At 44.4% G+C, this 23067-nt stretch overlaps 1 protein-coding gene across 4 annotated transcripts in view; it reads right to left on the bottom strand.

Annotated features, from left to right (window-relative positions):
- Positions 1–307: 307 nt before the first annotated feature.
- The window catches only part of SYT16 (synaptotagmin 16), a 62232-nt gene continuing 39472 nt past the window's right edge, over positions 308–23067 (bottom strand). For all 4 annotated transcript variants that reach the window (XM_088057804.1, XM_088057805.1, XM_088057807.1 and 1 more), the window contains 4 exons: positions 18790–19046; positions 14456–14899; positions 13225–13414; positions 308–2766 (listed from right to left, as the gene is read on the bottom strand). In XM_088057804.1, coding sequence (XP_087913930.1) covers positions 2453–2766; positions 13225–13414; positions 14456–14899; positions 18790–19046 — 1205 coding nt within the window. In that variant the 3' untranslated portion in view covers positions 308–2452. The remainder of the gene's footprint in view (positions 2767–13224; positions 13415–14455; positions 14900–18789; positions 19047–23067) is intronic.

Genomic DNA, 23067 nt, shown 5'->3' on the forward strand with positions numbered 1-23067 from the left:
TCATTAGGTTCTTTTCTTTTAATCATGCTGTTATGAAACTGGGTTATCTCCAGTTCACTGCTGACATGTATTATGAACTTACACTTTTTCCTTAGCTAATCATGAAGCACAGGCAAGACCTTGCAGGTTCAAGAAGGTTCTGAAGAGAATCTCAGTAAATTTATTACACACACATACATTCCAGGTAATAAAATTAATTATAATTACTTGCATATACATTTTATGCAGTTCAGGACAAAAAAGATGGAGACATTGGAAAACAACTGGAATCAGCAAATGCACCTTTTGAATTGGGCTGTTTCCCCTATTTTTTTTTTTTTATTTTTCCCCAGGAAGAAAGTGTATGATAAATGAAATTCCATTTGGCTGGTTACCACTCAGATGTTCACTTTTTCTTGCATTGCTTTAGCAGTGCAGTCAAGAACATATTTGTTGGATGAGCTGCATTTGGGTTACACCCTTCTTCGTGTTATAAAACCCCAGTAGTGCAAAGCAGACATGCCAGCTTATCTAGACAGTGGAGGAGAACCCTCCTGCATAGGATAACCACCAGTCTCCCTGGAAAAATGATGCTCAGACAGGTGATAAGAAGATACAAGAGCGTGGTCTGCAGAATAACTTGTATCACCTGTTCCAGCAGTGCTTCTCTGTGCAGATTATTCTGTCTGCCTCCTGAGGACAGACAGAGCCTCTGTGTGACACCCAGTGATAACCTGTGAGTGTGACAGCACTGCCCTCAGGGCCTGTCTAGCCTGGATGGGACAAAAACCAGCACCAAGGACCAATTCTGGTCAAACAGCCAGTGCCAAAATTTGCATTAGTTTTATATCCACAGCACCATTGAAGTGAAGGAAGTGGCTGTGGGTGAAGGAGGAGGCAGAATTTGGTGCCAGGTGTCAGTAAATGGCAAAACCAAACCATGAAGGGATTCAGTACAAACAAAGCTCTTCAGCAAAATATTTCCTGTGTCTTGCTGTCATCAGCAGGAATGGAGAAAAGACAGTCCTCTCCTAGAGAGTGTGGAGAATGGGAGATTGGGCAGCTGATAGCATTTGGAGATCTCAGCACCTCACTGCCTGCATTCCACTAAGGATGAACATCCTCCTTTGTGTCACACACAGCACTGCAACAACCACTTAGCCAAGCAGCAGACTGAGACACATCCTCTATCCATCATCTCCATGACTTCAGCTTACAGAGACAGGAAAAAAGATTAAAATGGAAAAGGACAATGTAGTCTGAAAAGTAACCACGTGACAGCATCATCACCTCATCCTGCAAGGCTGCTCCTTGCATTGCTTTCAGCTGGAGGCAGGAAGCACAATTATTTTCTCCACTTCAGCAGAGCCAGCAGCCCCTCTGTATCCCATTCCTGGCCTGCAAGAGAGCTCCTTCCCAAGGTTAGGTGACATGGTCTGGCATCCTCTACTGCTCAGCATGCCAAAACCAGTCCCCCTACACATCCCAAGGAGATATCACAGGATAGCACAGGAGATTTGCAGAAGATCCCACAGAAAACTGAGTAGTGCTTTGCTGAATCACAGAAACACCAGGGATCTGGAGCTCTCTCCTGTAATGCTCACAGAATTGCTTTTCTGAATGAACCTCACTTCTAAAAGTCATATTAACACATGGGCAAAACGATGCAGAAAGGAGTGATTCAGGCACAAAGGTGGCTGTGCAGTTTGTTCTGGTCTTTTTTTGGTATTTGTGATGACAGAAGCCATAACTTCAAGTAAACATCTAAACATGCATTGTATAATGCAATATAAAACTGATGCTTGTTATCTCTTGTGCAAACCTATGTCAATGCAGGCTAACAAGTGCACAGGGTGCCTAATTAAAAATACCAGTAGTATTTAGTCCTTATATCAATTTTTAGTACAGAAGAACAGTAGTAATGTCTAGGCACTTAAAAGTTGACAGAGAATTCAAGAGTGCTTTCTCATGCTGCCTGAAAAATATATCATCCAGTTTACAGTGGTATCAAATGCTCATTTCTAGGACTTAGAAACACAATAATAAAAGGGAGAGGATGTGATCTGCATGCAGGTTAGCTTTTCTGTGAGCTATCTGCGTGGCAAGAATATTTGCAAACTTCATTAATATAAATAAGGGGAGAGAGGGAAGAGAGAGAGTTTACTCCAGAAGAAAACAGCATCACATCAGAATCAGTCTGTGGTGATTAAACCTATGGAAAAATGAGCAAGACAGTGACCAAGGAAAGGATTTTGCAGGTATTCCCACTGCTTCTCACTAGGGTTAATTATCTGCATGTAGAAAATGCAGGGCAAGCCGGAAAGGCAAGAGCTAAACTCTCTTCCCAAGCCTTGATAACCACAGCTGCTGGCACTGAGCGGGCAGGTTAAAGCTGTGTGCCCTGCCAGAGCTGTTTCCTGCTGGCAGACAGCGAGGGGAGCCAGCCCTTTGCCCCAGGCTGCCCTGGTCCCCGCTAGGACTCCAGCAGCGTGTGCCACCTGCAGACCTGTGTCCCCTGCGACTCCCTCATTTCCTGCCAGTGGCTCTGCTCCTCCTCCCCGCTGCTGCTCTGGCCCATGGAGATCCAGCCGATCATCTCCTTGCGCTTCATGCTGCGCCTGTTGTAGATGGAGATCAGCAGGGTGACGTCAGAGAGCTGGAACAGGGCGACCTGGAAGATGAAGGTTTCCTTGTAGACGGGGTTGGGCTGGCCCCGGCGGATGGAGGTCTTGCAGCGGGACATCTCCTGACCCACGGAGTTGCGCAGGCAGAGCTTCCCGTAGGTATCTAAGACCAAAAAAACAGGAGATTACACGTTTGGTGCAGGTGACAGGCTAAATGAAAGGCCCAGACAGTCAAAAAACACCCCCAAAACCATCCAAGTAGAGCAGTTTAGTCTGCAGTGAATAACACGAGGGCTGGATGGCGCTCCTTGGTAAAATCCACGGGATGAGAAGCAGAAGATGAAAGCACCTCTTGGATTTTCTCATATTCAGCTGGGGAGAAAAGAAAACTGACTCATGTTTCAGCCCCACTCTCTTGGAAAGAACAGGATATCAGCTATCCAGTCCTAGCAAACCTGTCTAAGACTAACCAAAACTCCATGAGCATCTCCATGGATTCTCCACTTCAAATGGTGTCTGCACCTTCCCTTCCTCTCCCTTACAATCAAGCCTCATTGGGGCTGTCTTACTCAGGCTTCCCTTGCCCCTCCACCACTCTCTATGATCTATTGTTCAAGATACCAAAAAATTAAGGGTCTTGAAAAGGAGGGGGGAAAAAACCTGCATAAACAGTGAAATTATTTGATCTCCCATGACAGTTTAATATTTTTTCCAAATTCTCATGTTACTTTTTTGGTGGGCTCAAGGTCAATTTTATTTACAATTTAAGGAGTGTGTAATACAAGGGGTAAACAGACTTAGCAAATACAAGGAAGGGATGGTCCAATTTAGTGCTCCTGTAAATCTACTCTTTAAATTCCTGCTGCCTCGTGTATCAATCAGTTCTCCTCTGTTATGTGGTAGCTAATACTGTGGTGTCAGAGCTCCCAGTGCTCCACAGACCCAGCTCAGTGTAACTTTTCACCTTGCTCTGCACATGACAGTGACAGATTGCTTGGGTAGACAAGTCCCCTGCTAACCCCTTCGTAATCTGTGCCCGGGTTCCTGCAAGTGAGTATTATTTCAGAGTGTGCTGAAGATAGGAAATAAATAACAAGCCTCCATCTCTTGTCTGCAGCATTTCTATCCTCTTCTGTTCCCGTTTGATGTGCTATTTTACACTCTTATCTACTGAGCAACACAAGGTGTGAAATTGCACTTCAGGTGTGAAAACACTTCCATGTCTCCAAAGCAGGGCTTCCCGCTCCTCTCAAACTGTTCCACTGAAAAAGCTGTCAGGAGGCTGACAATCAAGGAGCAAATTGTGAGCCTGCACAGCTGTACAGCTATCAAGTTACTGCAGGGAAAGTTCAGCCCAGCCATTAGCTGGGGGTGCCTGCTTGGCTCCCAGCACAACGCTGGGGATGAGGAGGATCTTGCCAGCAAAAACCCACTTGTCACACAGAAAGGCAAAGATTTGATTCAGTTTCCTGATTTCATCTGGGAAGGGAAAAAAAAAAAAACAACACTTTATTGAAAGATGGACTGATCTCCACCTAAATATTCAGTGTTGAGGGACTGAAATCTGTAAGAACTTCAGGCCCATCAGGAACACAAAGCCCAAGAGAGGACCCCGTGTTCCTGCTTGACTCAATGTGAAACCAGACATGACTCCTACAGTATTTGTAGGGATGTCACTGTGCTTGGCACTGACAAACCACAATGTGCACTGAAGCATTCCTCATGTGTAAGTCCTGGCTGCTGGTCTAGACTGCAGGGAACTCCCTGGAAATAGAGGTTTTATGGATTTTCTTAATGGTATTCTTTTTTTTTTTTTTCTTTTGTTTTTTTCTTCTTCTGAGAAAGGGATTTCAAAATATTGGAAGAATTCCACTGGGCTGATTTTTAAATACAAACAAGCAGATAATTAGTACAGTCCTCTGTTTGAACTTCAAAATTTTTCTTTCTTTTCACAACCAACCCAACATTACCTCCCTATGCTATTTCAGGGAAAAGTCCCCCATACATGCCTGCATCTCTTTTTCTAAGAAGACAGAGAAGACTGAGGTCTAGATTTTAGCCTTAGTATACCTTGCTGTCATCCTTCCTTCTGACTTTCACCAGTACTGGCAGCTCAGGTGGGATTCATCACACCTAACTGCAGGCACATTCATCTGAACAGTGCCCAAAGAAGTCAACCAATTCATAATCAAAAAAGCAGATGCCATAACTCAGCAGTGATCAAGCAGACAGTGATACCATTACAGATGATTTAGGTGTTAACACTAAAGCGAGTGCCACAGCTAAAACACCTCACAGGATTCTGTTTCAGCATGTCCCAGTTAATTTTGCAGGCAATGAATGGATGAGTGTCTTACAGTCGTAAACTCTGAGATGTCACATCCCTGACTGAGGCCTCAACTTTTGCAAATGAGGGATAACACACCTGGCTTTGAGGAAAAATGAGCAGCACACCAGCAATGAGTTAAAAGTCAGAAAAGCTGGCCTTTTCTTTAATATATCTCAGATTTTTACATAATTCTGTACCAAGGCCTTGTTTGTTCAATACCAAGGTGGGTGGGGATTCTGTGTGTATCATCTGGATCAGGCTGGAAGGAGACTGTTCTCAAGCCAGAGATAATACCAGGAGCCCTAATCACCCCCGAGAAAACACCAGCACAAAACCAGTGCAAGTGACAACTAAATCGGGCTGCTAATTCTCCTCAAGTTTATTCCACTGGGTGTATTTTACCAGCCAAAAGAATCGAGCTTGCCTGAACAGAAATAAAAGAGTAGGTGTGGATCATATATTTAGCATCCGAAATTTGCTTTGCAGAGATGGTACATACGAGGCTGAGCTGTTATTCTGCCTCACTAACTAAATTTTAAGATTCTCCCTTCCTGCATTGTGCTCTTGGCAGCATTTTTTTAGGTATCTCATCAGAAAACACAGCTTTTCTTGATGGAGAGCTCTCCCCTCCTGATGACTTTGCCAAAGAAAATCCATCCCCAGTTACACAGTGAAATTAGTGGAGCTACAGCAAGGATGAGCCCGAAGATTTACTGAGGAATGTATGTGTAAGAGCATCTATTCATTATGAAGGCAAACATTTTCCATCTAATTACATGCTCAGGTTCAGTAATGGCCTCATTACCGTGGTGTCTCAGCACTCTGTGCTCTTCAGAGTGTTTACTTTTGTGCCATCTCCATCAAGCACAAAAGAAAAAGAGATTAGGGCTGACATTCTTGAAAATGCCTAAGTGCTCACCTTCTGTTTAGGCACCCATCTCACTGACATGAGGAACAGTGAGACCTCTTAATATCTGGGAGTGTCTGAGGCTGCAGCTTGCCCACGGTTACACAAAAGTCTGTGAAGATTCAAGAACAAAGTCTAATTTTGCCAAGACCAATTTTAGCACCGCATCCACCAGGCTCTCCTTTCCATGCAGGTTTTGGAACAGAAGTTCTTGCTGCAGAGCATTTTCACTCTGAACTCATCTTGCCTCTCTGGTACGAGTGGACTCATACCAATGTTCACGTATGCATAAAATATCAACATCTCAGCATTTAATACCAGAGTGAAAAGCACTAAATCAAGGAATGCTGTAAGAAGCCAGACACATTTTGGGCTAGTGCTGCGTCTTCTTACTCCAGAGGGTTGGGCAAACCTCTCCTCATGCACACTGCTCTGTCTCCATCAACCATCAAACACCTCTCCAGAGCTCATCTGCAAAGGCAATCAGTTTTTCCAGGATTCTTCTAATGACCCATTTCTGTCATAATTCTTCTGAGGGAACTAACTGATAATGACAACTCAGGGGAATAATCAGCTGTAATTTATGCACTCCTGTTTTTGGAGCAGGGGCCACAGCCTGCGTTCTGCTTTCACTTGCACTAAGCACCACCATTATTAGTAAAGCTGACCCATGAGCAAGAGCACTGCAAATACAAAAGCCAACCCCCTGCTTGAATTTATATTTAGAAAGGAAGTAAACAACCACAGACTCCTGACCCCTCACGTCTGTGGACTGCAGGGTACCGCACAGCGCCGTGCGGACTTTCCCACCCGCGCTCCAGGCAAGCTAGCTCATTTCCAAAAGCAGGATAACCATGTCAGCATGCTGCAATCCAGACTAATAACAGCCGCAGTAGAAGAAAGCCCTGGGCCTGGAGCTTAATTTCCCCCAGCTGGCAAGCCCACGCTCCCAGCCTACATAATGAACGGCAGCACCGCGTGGCGAAGCGGCCCCAGAGCCCGGCTCTGCGCTGCTCTGTACAGGCAGCTCAACGTGAGGTCTCAGTTTGAGGCCCAGAAGACCATTTGTCCTGGCTTTGCCTCCCCTTTCAACCAGCAGTTGGGCAGAACACTGAACATTCACACTCTGAGCTGGGCTCGCTGCAGCTGCATCAGTAAAATAGCAGGGAGGAGAATGAGACCCAAGCTTTTGATCCCAACCCCACGTCATGGAAGTCTGGATTAAGGCAGTTTATGGCCTAGTGTATAAATCATACAAGAGCTGGGAGCTGCCTACTACACTGCTGAGAAACCAACTTTACTTTCCCTGTTCCACCAAGCCTCTTCTTCTCAGGTTCCCTCTCCCGGGGCTGGCAGCTCTCTCACGAGGGAGATGTTGGGATCTGGCAACCTTCACAACATGTGAGTCATCAGAGAGCAGACCAGCAGCGCCTGTAATTTCAAATGCAGCAGAAAGGAATGCTCCCTGGAAGCACTGCTCAGCCTGAGGGGAGGGAATTGCTGCTTCAGTGACTTGCAAGAGGGGCAGGAGATGAGGGCCCCCTGGAACCAGCTGCACAGGTCTCTCAGGAAGGAAAGTTCCAGAGAACCTTGGAGCTCAGTTCCTCAGTGATCCTCCTCTGCTGCCTCTATGCCCACTCCATTTCATAGCACAGCCTCTCCTGGGACATGTGTCAGGCTGCAGAGCCAGTTCACCACCTGCCTGCACTCCCCAGCCCTGAGGAGGTGCAGCTTCAGCCCAAGCAGGGCACAGACACCTCCCCAGGTGCACACCATGACTGTCCTCTGATAAGGACATTTCTGCTCTTTTCCACATCAGGGCATTGCTGCTGCCTCAGAGAGGGGGCTGGAGCTTTACCAGCAATGCAGAGCCGAGCAGATCAGGCAGCATGGATGGATACACACCTTCCCAGACACCGGAGCAGCAGCATGTGAGGATGCTTAGCCCGGCTCTTGTCACCTCCGGCAGCAGCACCCAGGGGCATGGCTTGATTGCACAGCCTGTGATCAGACCTTCTGCAAACGCTGCTGCTCCACAGCGCCACGGCAGATTCACACTGAGCACTCAGCTCCAGCTGAAATTTGGATTTAGGATTGTTCCATTCTGGTAGACGTGGCTTTTTTCTTCTGCTTGTTTTGGGAGGGGAAGAATTTTGTTGTTCACAGCTATGGGAGTGGGAGAGCATCACCATCCATCCACTTCAAATGCAGTCCTTTGATTCAGAAAGATCTTCATTTCTATACCCAGCAACTGTATCGTGGACTGTGCTTTTCACAGACCCTTTAGAAACCTAAAGCTATTGAAAACATCACTGGATAACCACGCACTATCCCTGGATGTCTGATTATTATGGAATATCCCCCTCAAAAATCTCACAGTCCCTCCTTGAAAGCCCATTTTTCACTTGTTTTGACAGTGACACTCGTTCTCCTAAGCCTGCTCAGTGCCAGGTCCCAGCTGTGGTGGGAAGAGCTGTACCCAGCCAGCCCATCCACCCAAGAGTAGCCAGTAGCACACACAGCAGCGAGTCCATGAGAATACAGCAAATGCTGGTTCTCTCACAAGCACTCTCGAATCTCCAGCGATTCGTGACTCAAGAACATCCTCAGTCAGAGGCTTTGTATTTAACAACCCTCCGTGGAACTTTCTCTGTAGATTTCTCCTGTGCTGCACAGAACTGAAGCAGGCTTCCAGCACCCATGACATTCCGTAATGAGGAATGTGACGGTGTAGGTGAAGATCTGTCTCCTCTTCAGAACCTGCTCCCTCCTCCCTTCCTTTTACCATCCTTTGGTTTTCTATCAGGAGAAGACAAATGACTGTTGTCAAGTCACTTTCTCAATGACACCTAGAGACCTCTGTGAATCCTCCCCCATCTCCCTTTGTTGTAGCATCCTGGGAGGCACAGTCTATTCTGCTACAGCTCACTGGAAACTGTTCCCATTCCCCTGATTGTCTACAACTCTCCTCACCACATCTTTTCAGTTCTGCCACATTCTGTCTGGACAGAGAAAGGCAGAACTGTACACAGTGTTCATTACACCAGTGAATGTGTATTCACAATCAAACACCAATTTTCCATTTTGTCCACCTTAAATTGTTTTTTTTTCCTCTACTATTGGTGACCCTTGAGTTGACATTTTCCTGCAGCTATTTACCATAAGCCTAATATTTCACTCTCAAGTGGCTCTGGGTCCATCAGATCACATTTGAATTCCATCTGTGTCCCCGTGCAATACCTTACACCCATCCACACTTCCTCTTCCACCTCACTGCCCAGCTGCTCATTACTGAGACATCCTCCTGGGGCTCCTTGCATCTGGCCTCATCTTTTCCACTCAGAACAAAGCTTCTTCAGCTCTTCTTGTTATAAGCTTATTCCAGCTATTTTCCTGGATTGGCAACAAGAAGGTGCAGAAGGAGAGGTGGTTTTCCACAATCTTACTGCCACTGACTGGCAAGCACTCAGCAGCAGCAAGAAGCTCCCCAGCACATCTCTGATATCCAATGTCTGGAGGAGTGAATCCATCCCAGCTTGCCCTGGCACAGATCCCTCCTTCCATTACTGATGACATGGGAACATGAATCACAAAGCTTTAGGAGCTCAAGCAAGTTCCCTGTTCAGAGCAAGATATGCAGGTTAAAAGTTAATTTATCTTATTCAGCTTCCCAGCCTGTTTTGAATTAAAGGAATTAACCTGTGCCTTTGTTCTCCAGGAATGTAACAGGGATAATAACTTTTCTTCCCTCAAAAATAAGCAGATAAAATCCACTAATGGCTTTCAAGCACTCTGATCCCAGAACAAATAGGATCCTAATGTAAAGATCCTAATTTTCCTATGGGAGCATTTTCTGTACTTGTTGGTATTGTTACCTGGGGCTCAGGTAGATGTTTGCTTCCAGACAAGTCTTTACTTCAAGAATTTCTCCTGTTCCCCATAGAAATCCTGAGAGTTTGTTCTCTCCCCTCCTGTCTACTCCAGCATCAGTTCTATTGTATTTGTTTAATGGGGTTAATATGCTGCTGGTATAATAATGATCATGCACGGATGCAATTATTATGTGTGATTAATTCTGCAGCTGACGAGAAGCTTGGAGGACTTTTCTTAGGCGAGGGAATAACTTCACAATAGCTCTTCTCACATTGCATTACACACAGACATAAACCCCAAAAGAAATGCAGAAGGGAACAGAAGGAAGGCTGGATTAGAGGAGACAGAGCTGTACCCAGCAGAGCAGCTGATGAAGGTTTAGTATCACGTGGGCAGACACATTTCTGTGCTTTGTGTTTATGCACTGACTAGCTCAAATGATTCCTGGTCCATCACTGTGATCCCAAGGTACTACTTCCATGCACATAGTATGTAACTGGTTATAAATTTTTAATGACATTTCTGCCAGTGGTGTAAGCTTCTCTTGTTACTTTTTCTTTTTTATAATAAACACCCTTTAAACCAACACTGCATTTTGTTCTAAGATACAAGACCACAGGCCAAAATACGAACTCCTACAAAATGCCAGCACAGGTTAATGATTTTTAAAAGAAGCAAGGAGAATGAGGTGCACAGCACACAAGCCATTAGCACTAAAATACCAACAGTGTCCACATCTGACAAAACTGTAAGATGCTTTTCTGCACGAGGCTTTTTGACACACCCAGATAATTTACGGTCCAATGCTGGAGCCAAGCTCTTGAGTGCTCTTAAGTGCTCTGAGTGATAATGGATCTATCTGTGTGATCAGGGAATGTAAGCTTAGGCCTATAGCTCAGCATGTTCCCCAGAACAATACCTGCACACTTATCCTCCACCAAACTATTCTTAAATCCCATATTTGTAACCTGAAAGGAAGACACTGCCTGCATGATTTAAGTCTCTGTAAGCTGCCCAGCTGTTTTCTAATCCATTTATTACCCACATAAACACCCATGACTTTGACATTTACCTGACTCACTTTAAAGGTTTAAGTGAAGGAGAAAATGTGCCCAGGAAACACTGAGACAGGCACCATCTCCCTTTTCTTCTCTAGAAAACCATCTGTCTCAGCCTCTGCAGCCTTTAACACCTAAAATCACCAATGCTCCAGTCCAGTTCCTTCTCCTGCACACACTGAAATCCCTGAGCAAGGATGCCAAGGAGGCAGCACACATCCTGTGGGTGTACAGGTGGCAGAGAAGAGGGTCAAGGTGGGCAAAAAGCACGGCTGGAGACTTTGCTGTTGTGCAAAACTCCTTTGCCATTCCTAAAAGCTGACAGGACCACATATGGGTCCTGTACAGGGTCTGTGTGTGCAGGGCTGGGAATGGAGAGGGATTCTGCCCCTTGGCTTCTCTCAGTCTTACTATAAATGGCTGCCCTGAATAGCAGTTTGGGCTCAGTATTCAGGTGTTCCACAGGGCTATTATATCCAAAATTTCCATGATACTTTAAAGAAATCACTCCCTCTGAGCCTTGAACAATGGAAGCTCAAATAGGACCTATTTAAGAAAACACAAGGGCTCTTTGCTCACCCTCCAAAAAGGGGCTCAGCAGTTTTAGCTTTCACCCTGTGAAGGACTTACTGAGCATCTCATTCAGCCAGCAGCATGTTCCAGACATAACGAGGGCCCTCACAGCCCTGCTCTGCAGGGCCTGAGGGGTTATCAGTGAAATGCTACTCCAGCACCTGGGCAAGGGCTGGTTTCCTTCCTTCCCTTTAATTTCTTTCAGTTTCTGCTTCACTGGGTTTTCTTTTTCTCACCACACTACTGGGGGCTTTGCAGGCACAGAAGAACAATTCAGAAGGCAGAAGCAACAGTGTGACTTGGAAAAAAAGAAGTAGATTTTGATAGGTTCAGAGTTTGCTTATAATAAATTATGAATTTCTATGTTTCACCCAAAAGTTGATCTAGCATTGAGAGACATTGGTCTGTATCATCTGGATACAGAAAGGATGAAATTTCATTTATGTGGAAAAGAAGTGGGCATTACAGATGCCTGAAAATTAATTTGGACCTATATGGGGACTACTTTAATTTCATTTCTGAGAGTAAAACTTTAGGGTGTGTCTGCTCTGCGACATATATAAACAGGAGAGCTCTCTGCTGGGGCAAGGTTGCCTTTGTCTACCTTTGTTTTAAATTACTGAAAAAGTAATCAGTACTTAAAACCCAACTTAAAACCTTTTCTTAAAACATGTACATGCAAACAAGAATGTGGTTTTAAGTAACCCACGTGGAGAATTATGTTGTCACAGCTAATAAAAGACAGTGAGGGCTGCACAGGCTGGGGTCAGGTGTTTTACTGTTGCACAGATTTACCCTTAATTCTCAAGGGACTGACTGATGACACAGATTGTTTCTGTAACCTACTTAAGTACAGTTTAGTGGAAAACCTGACTTTTCGCATCCATGTAATGAAATATCTCATAAATATTTTGCTAGATCTGAACCAAAGAGGAGAGCGTCTTGCAAAAGCAATTTCAGTGTTTTGCAGCTTGAGATACTCTGTCCAATCCAGAGAACACAAGGAACTGCCAAAGGTTTACCAGCTTTGACAAGCAGGCACACATCACAGAAAGCAAACACACCAACACACAGAAAGGTGTTTTCACATTGCCATTAGCTGCTGGTTTCAGACAGGCAGAAGGACAGCAGGAGATGAATGAAGCACTGCTGCCCAACCCCTGAATGAGGCTGAACAAGGTTGAACAGCAGCAGCAGGTGACTGTGGCTGTGACTCCATCCCTGCCATGGACATTACCAGCACCGTCCTTCTCAAGGACTTTCTGCAGCTCAGGCACCAACTGCACCTACTCTGAGGCAATTCCCATTTTTTCCTTTAGGACTGGAACTCAGCTGTTGCAACAACTGTCAAATCTTCCTTCTGCAGAAGATTTCCTTGTGCAGCAGTGGAGAATTCACAGCAGGAGGGTCCCCAAAGGGCCCAGAGCACTGGGTCCCCCAGCACTCAGCAGCACAGCAAGGGGACTAAACCAAGTGTAGCCCTGGGAAACACTTAATGGCACCAGGCAGGGCCTCTGTGGGTCACATAGTGACATTTAAACACTTGGGAAGTGCTTCTCTCACTTTTTTAATGGATCTGCTGAGAATTACTCTGTGCATTGGGTACAACAGCACTTTTGCCATAATCAGATCTTGTAAAGGTATGAGCAATAAAGCAGATATTTGGGTATTACTGTCCCATCAGCTGAGCCTTCATATGATTCCCTCCAATTGCCCTGTAATATTTATCAGCACATGGATCTGAAATAATACTTAATTTTCAATCAGGTACTCTTCAAGGAAGCCCAGCTCAGAAACTCTGCAGTTGAGTTCCTTGAGTAAGAAAATAAAAAAGCAAATTTTGGCTCAATAGTGCTATTTAATAGCAGTGAAAGTACTTACCAGGTGGTCTATTAATTGCAAGGTTTCGGAAATGACTGCCTTTGATCATCTCCACTGACAGTCTCCCTGTAGTGGCATTGTATGACAGTCCCACGAGCAGCTCTGGCACCCCTCCATGTGACAGGGACTGTGTTGAGGAAGCGCTATCACTGTGAGAGATTGCTGACAGACTCAGCTGAGAATCTGCACTCTGCAGGGAAAGAGCACTGAGAGAATCATCAGGACATTCACCACCCCCCTCCTTAATTTATATCTCGTGGCCTTGTTTAGTAAGATGTCTCTGAAGAAATTACAATAACTGAGAATTAATTATGCTGGGGCACCAGAAGAATCAGAGCATCACTTTTACAAAAACACATCTCTGAACTTTCTCTTCAAAGATAAGGAACTCTGAGTGAAGTGTTATCACGAGTGTAAATCAAAGCCTCTGAGATGAGCAAACATCCTACTACACTAATACTCTGTGCATCTCCTTGATAATGGCTTTTGGATGGAATACACTTTTCAGTTTGCCAGTTTCTGGCCTTGTACTGTGAATTTTCTGACTTTCTCTCCTTGCTACCACAACGCTTTCACTATTCTCCAATTCACCTGGAGTAGGAGGTTTTATTCATTTCACGCGCACAGCCTCTCTCTGAGCTTTTTGTAGACAATGAATCACGACAGAGCTCATCTACACAAATTGATTGGCATAGCCAGAGCTGGATACAACTGTGATGTGCATGGAAAATCAAGAAGCAGCACAGCCAGTTCCTCTTCACATGACCCACCTCTCCACTTCCATCTGCCGTGTAGAGGAGCCTTACTAAGCATTCCTGGCAAGATGGAAACTGCACAGTGGAGATCCACGAGCTGGTATCTAGGGCCAAATGAGGTAGCTGCTGCACTGGCAGTACCAGCACAGTGGTGCACAAGGACCTCATGGAAATTAAGACTAATTATGCCTTGGTGCTTCCCAGACCAGCCTACTGTATCTGAACAGCAGAGCATGTGGTGACTCGTGCAGATGTAGTAGATCCACACGGTTTTGTGGAAGCTTGCTAGCTGAGCTGTTAATAAAACACAGCTTTGCACAGGGAAGAAAAGCCCTGTGCTTCCCCTTATTGATAACTTCTGTAGTGACAGCAGGTCAGATCCGCCAGTCACACACACACTGAATGAAAGACTTCAGGAACACCATATTCACCAAAAACCAGTGTTATGGACTCCATCTGTCCTTCATCAAACTTACACTCAGGTTACTCCTTGGCTCCAAGAGCAGCGTCACCTTCACCTCCCCTTCCTGGCTGATGCCGCTCAGGTAGAACAGCTGCTCCCCCATCATCTTCTCCCCAACCACCTTGTGCACGGCGTAGAGGCGGAAGCGAACGGCCTGGCTGCTCAGCTCCTGAGCTTCCAGCTTGCTGAAGGTGATTTTGTCCTGGAAGATGGGGATGGGTCCTCTCTGCACACTTGTCTTACCCCTCTGTCTCTTGCCCGGCATCAGAACCGCGTGCACTTGCCAGGTGTTCACGCCACTGCGGTCCTTGTCTGGGATGTCCCTGGCCTCCAGGACAGTGGCTATGAGCTTTTGGCTTGAGGATTTATAGGTGAAGATGACATCCAGGTCACCACATTTGCAGATGGGCTCATGGGCACCGCGATGGGCTGGCGCGATGCTCGCTTCGTTGTGCTCCTGCAAAGAGAAGGAAGAAGTGAAACCTTCACTGGAGTTCAACTGCTTCTATGATTCCAAATCCATTTAAAAAGAAATTTTTCTCCTCACTTGTGCCTGCAAGCATAGGCAGTTCCTGTGTGATTTATGGATCCCACTATTTCTGGAAAGGCCAATGATTAATTGCCTGATTTTGTGTAATAGTCCCCATAAGCTCTAGTAAGCAACAGCATTTGTTGAAACATTTCCAGCAAAAAGTTTCATCAATATTTAAGTGTTTTGCAGGAGATGGTTAATTTGGCAAACATTCTACATAGAGAAAAACTAAACAAAAGGATTTTTACATTTCATTCAGGTCAATATTGAGGCACCAGCAAAACATTTTGACCTACTTAACCTGTTATTTTGAACATACACTGGAATTGTTTTTCAAGGTGGATTTTTTTTTTTACATTATTAAGATCAAACAATTCAGCCGAATCTGCAAACTTTTTTGATATTTTGTTCTGCTAGAAATTAAAAAAAAAAAACCAACAAAAAACTGTGTTCAATTTGAAGAGGAAATCACCATGTCAGAATTTCTTGTGGAATGGAAATTCCATTTCTAGATGCTATCCCGTAATTCAATAGTTTTTCTATTGCAAAAGCAATGATAATGGAGAAAAGCAGTCTGATTAAATACATATTGATTCTTTATACCCTTCTAAAATCTCCCAAGAGAGGCATCTGTTCCTTCTGTTCAGTTTGGGTACTAATACATTCAGAATAAAAAATTCAAAATAAACAATCACAACATGTGCAGACCAATTCACACACAATCTTTTACCTACTTTTAAAACAAAAACCATCTTGATAAAACAAGATAAAACCATGGATGCTCACCTTACCTTTTGCTGAGTGGGTGTGTGGGTTTCTGTTCAACAGTGCTTTTTTATCTTAGAGCTAGAATGTGCTTCATATGATAAAGGGGTTGCTATAGTGATCAATGATTTGTATTTAAACATGAGTATACACTGTACTAGGGAAAGATTTTCAGTTAATAGCCAGAAGGTGAATTAAGGCCTGTCACCACCATCTGAGTCACCCTCCTCCTCAAACATTTATCTTCTTTTCACATTTCAAGTAACACTTCTTTCCAACACAGGAATCTTTTTGTTCAGAGAACAGATGATGGGCCATGGGACGTCTGGTGTTAAGTCCCTTCTGAAGTGTCTGGGGTGGTGTGTCTCAAACAGGGCCTCGGATAAACATCTAAATTTTTGTTTACTTCCTGTCAATCTACTTTTGAAGTGCTCAGATTCATCTGCCATGACATGCAAAGCTCCAGATTTTCACATTTTTCAGAGGTGTTTAAGACTTGTGCGCATGAACACAAAAGTCCAAGCGTGCAGATTAGAGACCAGCTGTTGTATGTCTTGCAGAAGTAATGTCAAAGGGAGAACAACACACCAAATTACTTGCTTGGCTACAGAAACACCTCTCTGTATGAACAGCAGGCTGCTAAAAACAAAAATACAAGGCAGGCCAGGTTGCCTGGAGAGAGCGTGGAGTTACAATAATGTGAAGTGTTCCTGTGTAGCAGTCAAGTTATTTCTGTCTGTCTGATAAAATAATATTCAATATGGGATGGGATTGTGCTTGACTCGTATTTCCCTCCACATTTTCATCTCTCCACACTTTTATCTGTGAGTTTGAGTTTGAATCAAGGCACGTTTAAGGACTGCTGCTAAAGTGTGGAGACAACCGTGCTTGAGGCATAGCTTTGCTTTCATGTCTGAGCCGGAAAATGTGAACTCCAGTGCATCAGCACAAACCCACAGGAATGAAAATCCTAGAGTCACTTTCCTGCCTGAGCATATCACTTTCTGCAGTGTGTAAGGCAGACTGAAGGTCAGATGTCTGCATTTTGACCTAACAGGCAGAAAATATTTGGATTTCAGGAAATCTCAAATTGTGCTACTAGAGCTGTGGCCAGATCCACTGCAGAGAAAACTGCATGAACTGGAGGCGAAGAGGGAAAGAGAAATGTCAAACTCCTTGGCAGTAAGATTTCCATGGGAAACCAAGCTTTGGAGACCTCATGGCCTGGCCCTTCCTGAGAGCACTGTGCTATCCAGAACTCACCCCCATGCAGGTTTGCTACACATCACAAAGAGAGGGCAGATCCTCCGTCTGTGGAAGTCATTGACAGAATTCCCCTCTGCCTTTGGAGCCCAGCTGGGCTGTGAGTGATTTGTGAATGTGCTGGTTATGTAGACACTTGAATTGGAATCCAAGGAAAGATTTGGGTTTAGATGCTCTATCTGAGTTTTTTTCTTTCCCTCTTCCCACCACAGTTATTGAGAGGCCAAGCCAAGTATCCTCATTGATACTGTACATTTAACCCTGTCATTCAGGACAGCCAACATCCACTTCACTAAGTAAAATAAGTCCATTTCTGCCAGAGAAACCTGAAAGAGCAGCTAATTATGGACAAGGCTTGAAATGGTACTTGTGGTTCCACTGCAGGAGCATAAAATTACCATTTCTGTCTCTAAAGAGAGGTCCTTTGAGTGGAGCATAATAACACTTGGACATTTCTGGCATGTCAGAACATTTAGTTCCTGCAATAAAAAGTCTTTCATCAATCCACACAATACCTTTGAATGAGAAGCTGCTTGTAAGAGATAAACTGTGTCTTGGGCATTTCTGCTCCAGTATGCTGGAACCCTTCTTTGCATTTTTAAAATGTAGACACCAGGAGCAAAATGAGCCATGCATTCCAAAGAAATACAAGAGGACACCGGAGACACTGCAGCACACGTGAACCATGGCAAAGCACATCAAACGTGGAAAAGAAGAAATGAGCCTCAGATGGGGCTCAGAGGGCAGACAGAGTGTGTCAGAAACACAGCAAAGAGAGGGCAGGGCTGCAGGCACACACAGCTGCCACGTGGTGAATGGTGTTTTGTGGGATTGGGTTGTGCAGAAAACCAAAATGCTGCTCCAAACCCCCCTCAGGGCTGGAGCATCTGCACCAAGAACTGCCTTCCAGCTCTGAACTGGCTGCAGGCAGCCTGCTCCAAGGATAGGGAACTTCCCTCAAAGCCTTGTTGCTCAGAGTCTGATGGAGGTATGGATTTCCACAGCTCTCTTTTAACTCAGGGAGAAGATATGACCTTTGTGCTGTTCTTTTAATATGTCTGATGCAGGCTGATATTTTCCCAGAAATTTAATCCTGTGGTAAGATAACGAAAATCAACTTATCATGCAGAGAGATTAGAAGAGAAAAGGGGGATGCAAAGTCATAAGGTGTTTATAATGCCTTAAAATCTGAAATGTTTCCTTGAGGATTCAAAATAAAATAAAGCTGAGGGAAAGCAGACTCGGGTTCTCTCCTTCCCTAAAAGTTTGCATGGTATCACTGGGGACAAGATTATGGTCACTTGGCCAGGTCACAGGCCAGCCCCCACCATTTGCCTCAAGCTTTTCAGATTATTCCCATTGTCTGAGTCATAGAAATTACCTGGAAAAAGAGGCAGATCTGACCCAGTGACCACACACCGTGTCCTGGGACACACCCTGCACCTGCAGCCAGTAACCAAGCCCTGGGCCACCACAGAGAGCTCTTTGCTAAATGGCAGCAAATGCTGCTGGGTAGCTAAAGTTCCAATTTCAGTTCAGAGACTGCAGTCAGAAATCAAGCAATGGAAGCGTTTCTGTGATTCAGTGTTAGTAGCAAGAGGTAAAATACCAGGAAAAAGGGGAAACACAAAGGAAGAGGTGTATGCTCATGCACACAAGCACACAGAAGCACCATCATCTTGTGCTGCGCTGATCAATTTTTCACTTCATTTCTCCTCTAACCTTTTTTGGCCCCCAATATCCTTCAAAAGCTTTCACCATGTGTAATAAATGACAATCCACTGTACCTCAGGGCTCCAAGCCGATGAGCTGTCAGTAGCATCATTTACTTCCAATCCCTGGCTGGCAAATGCTGTCTCCATTTCCAGACGTCCTTCCCTGTGTGACTGGCTGACACCATCCCCAGTTCTGGGCTCCATCCTGGGCCCTTTGTGCTGCCCAGTGCCCTTACTCCTGGTTGTTGTTCTTGAATCAACAGATACGTGGTCATCTTCACGACAGGAAAGGTTGTCTTGGTAACTCAGTTGGCTTAGTCCATCCAGATCTAACAATTTTCAGCAAGAAAACAATTTCAGAAGGATTAGAACAAATTCCTCCCCCTTCCAAAACGTGCCTGTCTTTCCTTTCTTTTATTTTTTTTCTAACTTACCCCTAATCTCCAGTGCTTACAATAGACAGTTTCTGTTTCTTGCAGCACTGAACCTATAAAAGAGCCAATCCTGTTTAAATCAGCATTTTATAGAGGGGACATGGCTATTTCTCACCCCATCGTGAACTGAGAAACCCATCGCCTTTACTTGAACAAGTTATCCACAAAATGGAAGTGTCAGTGGAGTGTCTGGGATATTCAAGTGCAGACCCAAAGCAATCTCTTCTATGAAAACACAAATCAAACTACAGAAAAGCACAGCAGAGGCCTGATGAACAGGTATCACCATTTCCTCCTGGTCAGGAGGAGGAGATGACAAGGTTTAGCATTGTCCTCAAGAGCATGGTGCTGGTGAGGAAAGCAGCTTCACAGACATAACAGAGGGCCAGCATTACCCTCTCACCCATCCCTGAGAGCTTAGGTGAGCATGGCCAGCTCCAAAAACCAACTAGGAATCTCTAAAATCTGTGCTTGGGCTGAATTGTCCTCCCAAGGACGACTGAGGGGAGATGTGTTACCTAATTTCCTAACTGCTTTTATTAGTTTCAATTAATCTTGTCCTACACACACGTACTCCATGGGCTGGAGTAAGCTTCATTAATGAGAATAAAATAATCCTCTCTGCTTCACACCACAGGTTCCTTTTCTACACCACTGAAATCTCTACTATGAACACAGGGCGCTTTTTTCTACTTGAAAGCACCAGTGAGAGCTCTCTGGGTGGAGCAGCACAGATAACTACATGTCCAGGGACGTGTAATTAATGATGAAAAAACACCATGATTTGGCCTTGGATGTGTTCTGCAAGCACTTTCAGAAGAAAACCAGGGACATTCCTCCTCCTAATGCATCTCATGATGAGCCTTGCTTCAGGAACATGGAAAGACAGATTCTGCCTTCATCTCTTTCAAATAAGCAAAAAGCAGTCACAGTGAAGGAATGAGCTGTACTTCCAGACAGCTGATGACAGCAATGAAAACATAACAATCTCCTTTGCAAACAGAGCTATTTGGGGTTTAAAGGTTTCACAGAGGAAGGTGAGGTTGGAAGGAGCCTCTGGAAGTCATCTTGTCCCCTCCCCTGCTCAAGAAGGGCTTGCTTTGTTCCTGTGAAGGTCACTACTAAAGAACAGTAATTTTTTTTTTCAAATTTTGTCTCAAATTCAAATCTTAAAAAATAGTATTAATTACTGTGTTTAATAGAAAACTATTAGTTTGCTTTTGCTAAATGAATCTATGTTTTTATTCCCTGTCTGATAAATGAGATCAAGAATCTGGTGGCAATTGACATGGAGAAGGCTGAAGTGCCCAAGAACTTTTTGTGTCTCAGTTTTCACTGTCAGCTGCTTGTCCCACATCTCTCGAGTCTGTGAATCTCCAGGCAGGGACTGGAGGAATGAAGTCCCACCCATCTTAGGAGAAAATCAGGTCTGAGAGCCTTGAACATCCACAGATCCATGGCACCTGATGAGATGCATTCCAGGATCTTGAGGGAACTGACTCATGCAGGACAGACGTGGACTTGCTAGAGCAGGTCCAAAGCAGGGCCATGAAAATTGTCTGAGGGCTGAAACACCTTTTGCATGAGGACAGGCTGAGAGACTTGGGGTTGCTCCTCCTGGAGAGCAGAAGGGGTCAGGAAGACCTTATTGCTGCTTTTCAGCACTTGAAGGGGGATTACAAGAAGGAAGGAGAGACACTTTGTGCCAAGGCCTGTAGTGACAGGGCAAGGGTAATATTTTAAACTGAAACAGGTGAATTTAGGTTGGATACAGGGAGGAAATTCTTTCCTGTGAGGTGGTGAGACCACTGGCACTGGCTGATCAGAGAAGCTGTGGGTACCCAGCTTTGGATGTGTTCAAGGCCAGGCTGGATGTGACTCTGAATAACTTGATCAAGGCAGGGGGATCGAACTAGATAAATTTCAAAAGTCCTTTCCAACCTGAGCCATTCTATGATCCTCTACACATCTCTCTGTCTTAGAACAAAAAGCCCAAATATTTATGAGTAGAAGAAATTCTATGTTTGGCATTATCAGCAAATATACTGTTTCTGATGCTTATCTGCTCCACACACACACGCAGAATTCCAACAAGAGGAGTGGGGATTATACTCAGGAACATTTCCTGCAGGTGAACAGAAGTCCTTATTCCTGTCCTTGGCTGCTTTTTCCATTTAAGAACTCAGAAATTAGGAGAATAACTTTATCCCCTTTCTTCAACTATGAACAATCTCCACTCTCCCTCCCAGTAAAATGCTTCAAGCACAGGCACTTCAACCAAGAAGTCTGAGAGCATCTCACAGCTTTGTAATTATGATCCTCTTCCTCAGGGGAGATGGTCCTTCAGGAGCAAAGAGGGATCCAAATTCATATCTCTCAAATTCCAGGTGAATGCTCTTCTCACTCCCTTCTGAAATGTAAAACCCATCTCTTCTCCTCCTGTTCATCCTCCCATCTGGCAGACCCAGTTCTGAACTGAGAGCCCTCATTGTCTCACCTCTGCCCTGAGCTGAAAGTCTTCAGTGTGGGTAGAAAGTATTTTTTTTTTTGCCATAACTCCCCTTCTTCTCTACAGTCAGAAAACAGAAAGAACTCAACAAAAGAGCATAAGCAAGAAATAAAATAACAGAAATTCCACGCTTTTACTGAGACTGAATGGATACAGGCACTCCTTAAGGCATTTAATTAGCAAGCCAATGTCTAATACACTTTTAAACAGTGGGTCATCCATCAAAGCACACACCACACAGCAGGCTTTCAGAATAAAATGCTTCTGTAGTAAGAAATTATCCTCACACAATTGTCTTGTGGGTTTGACTCCTGCTGGGATAATATCTAGATCAATAATAGAGGAATTTTCAAAAACTACATTAAAGCCATAAAAGTCTACCCGTAACAGGAGAACTCCAGAAATATATTAATAGAGCAAGCCATCTCCCTGAGACTCAGGCACAAAATGAATGTGTTAGGAAAGCAAATGTAGTATTCAGGGGAAGTAAAGAAAAAAGGTGATTCACCCAAACCAATCAGAGAAACAGTCTGGCTTTTTCTTTAAATTTAGAGCAGTTTGGTAAGAGATAATCACGTATAAATACCAGTATTAGACGATCATTACAGGTAATAGACCGACCACACAGACTAGAACAACTACACCTCTCCAATTACATCCGTTCCAACATTATATTCACAAAATAAATGTTGAAAACAAAAGTTCCTCCCGTAAAGGAAAAGGTCAGAGCAGTAAAATGCCTGTAATTTACCTGAGAGATCTTTAAGGAAGAAAATGTCAACCGTCTTATGAATACCTGACGTGCATAAACAGCACAGCATCAGGGACAGAGGTTGAGACAGCATTATCTGAACTTTAATTAGCCAAGATTCCCTGCAGAGCAATAGCAGACAATTCAATGATTAAGGGCAGATAGTAGTGTACAACGAAAAATGTGATTTTCCTTAAGAATTCTGTCTCCCAAACTTTCCCTTTCAGGTCATATGTTCACAATCCAGGAAGGAGGCAGGGGGGGATACTGGGTAGCAGAAATCATCAATAAATCAGAAAAGCCTGTGTTCAGGGTTGGAGAACTGTGAAAAAACTGTCGGATGAAAGCATGAGCATGACCTCCTAAAAGAACCCTAACAGGAACTGGGATATAGAAGCATGTCTCCAAAGATACAAGGAATGCTTGGCACATCCAACACTGAAAACCAGGCTGGAAAATGTTGTACAGTCCCTCCTCACATTGGCAGGCAAATGTTCTGGCTAATTTACAGTACCTTTCTTTTTTTTTTTTTCAATGACACACAATCTCTCAGTTCTATGAATCTTTATATTGTGCCAAAGAAACGTCCTGAGAGGTCTCATCACTACCTAAAACCCAACTGCCAGAGTTAAAAGATGGGGACAGGTAGATCTTGC

This window comes from Pseudopodoces humilis, chromosome 7, assembly GCF_049639895.1.
Source record: "Pseudopodoces humilis isolate 2021_Gansu_Grassland_sample_001 chromosome 7, ASM4963989v1, whole genome shotgun sequence".
Lineage (NCBI taxonomy): Eukaryota > Metazoa > Chordata > Aves > Passeriformes > Paridae > Pseudopodoces > Pseudopodoces humilis.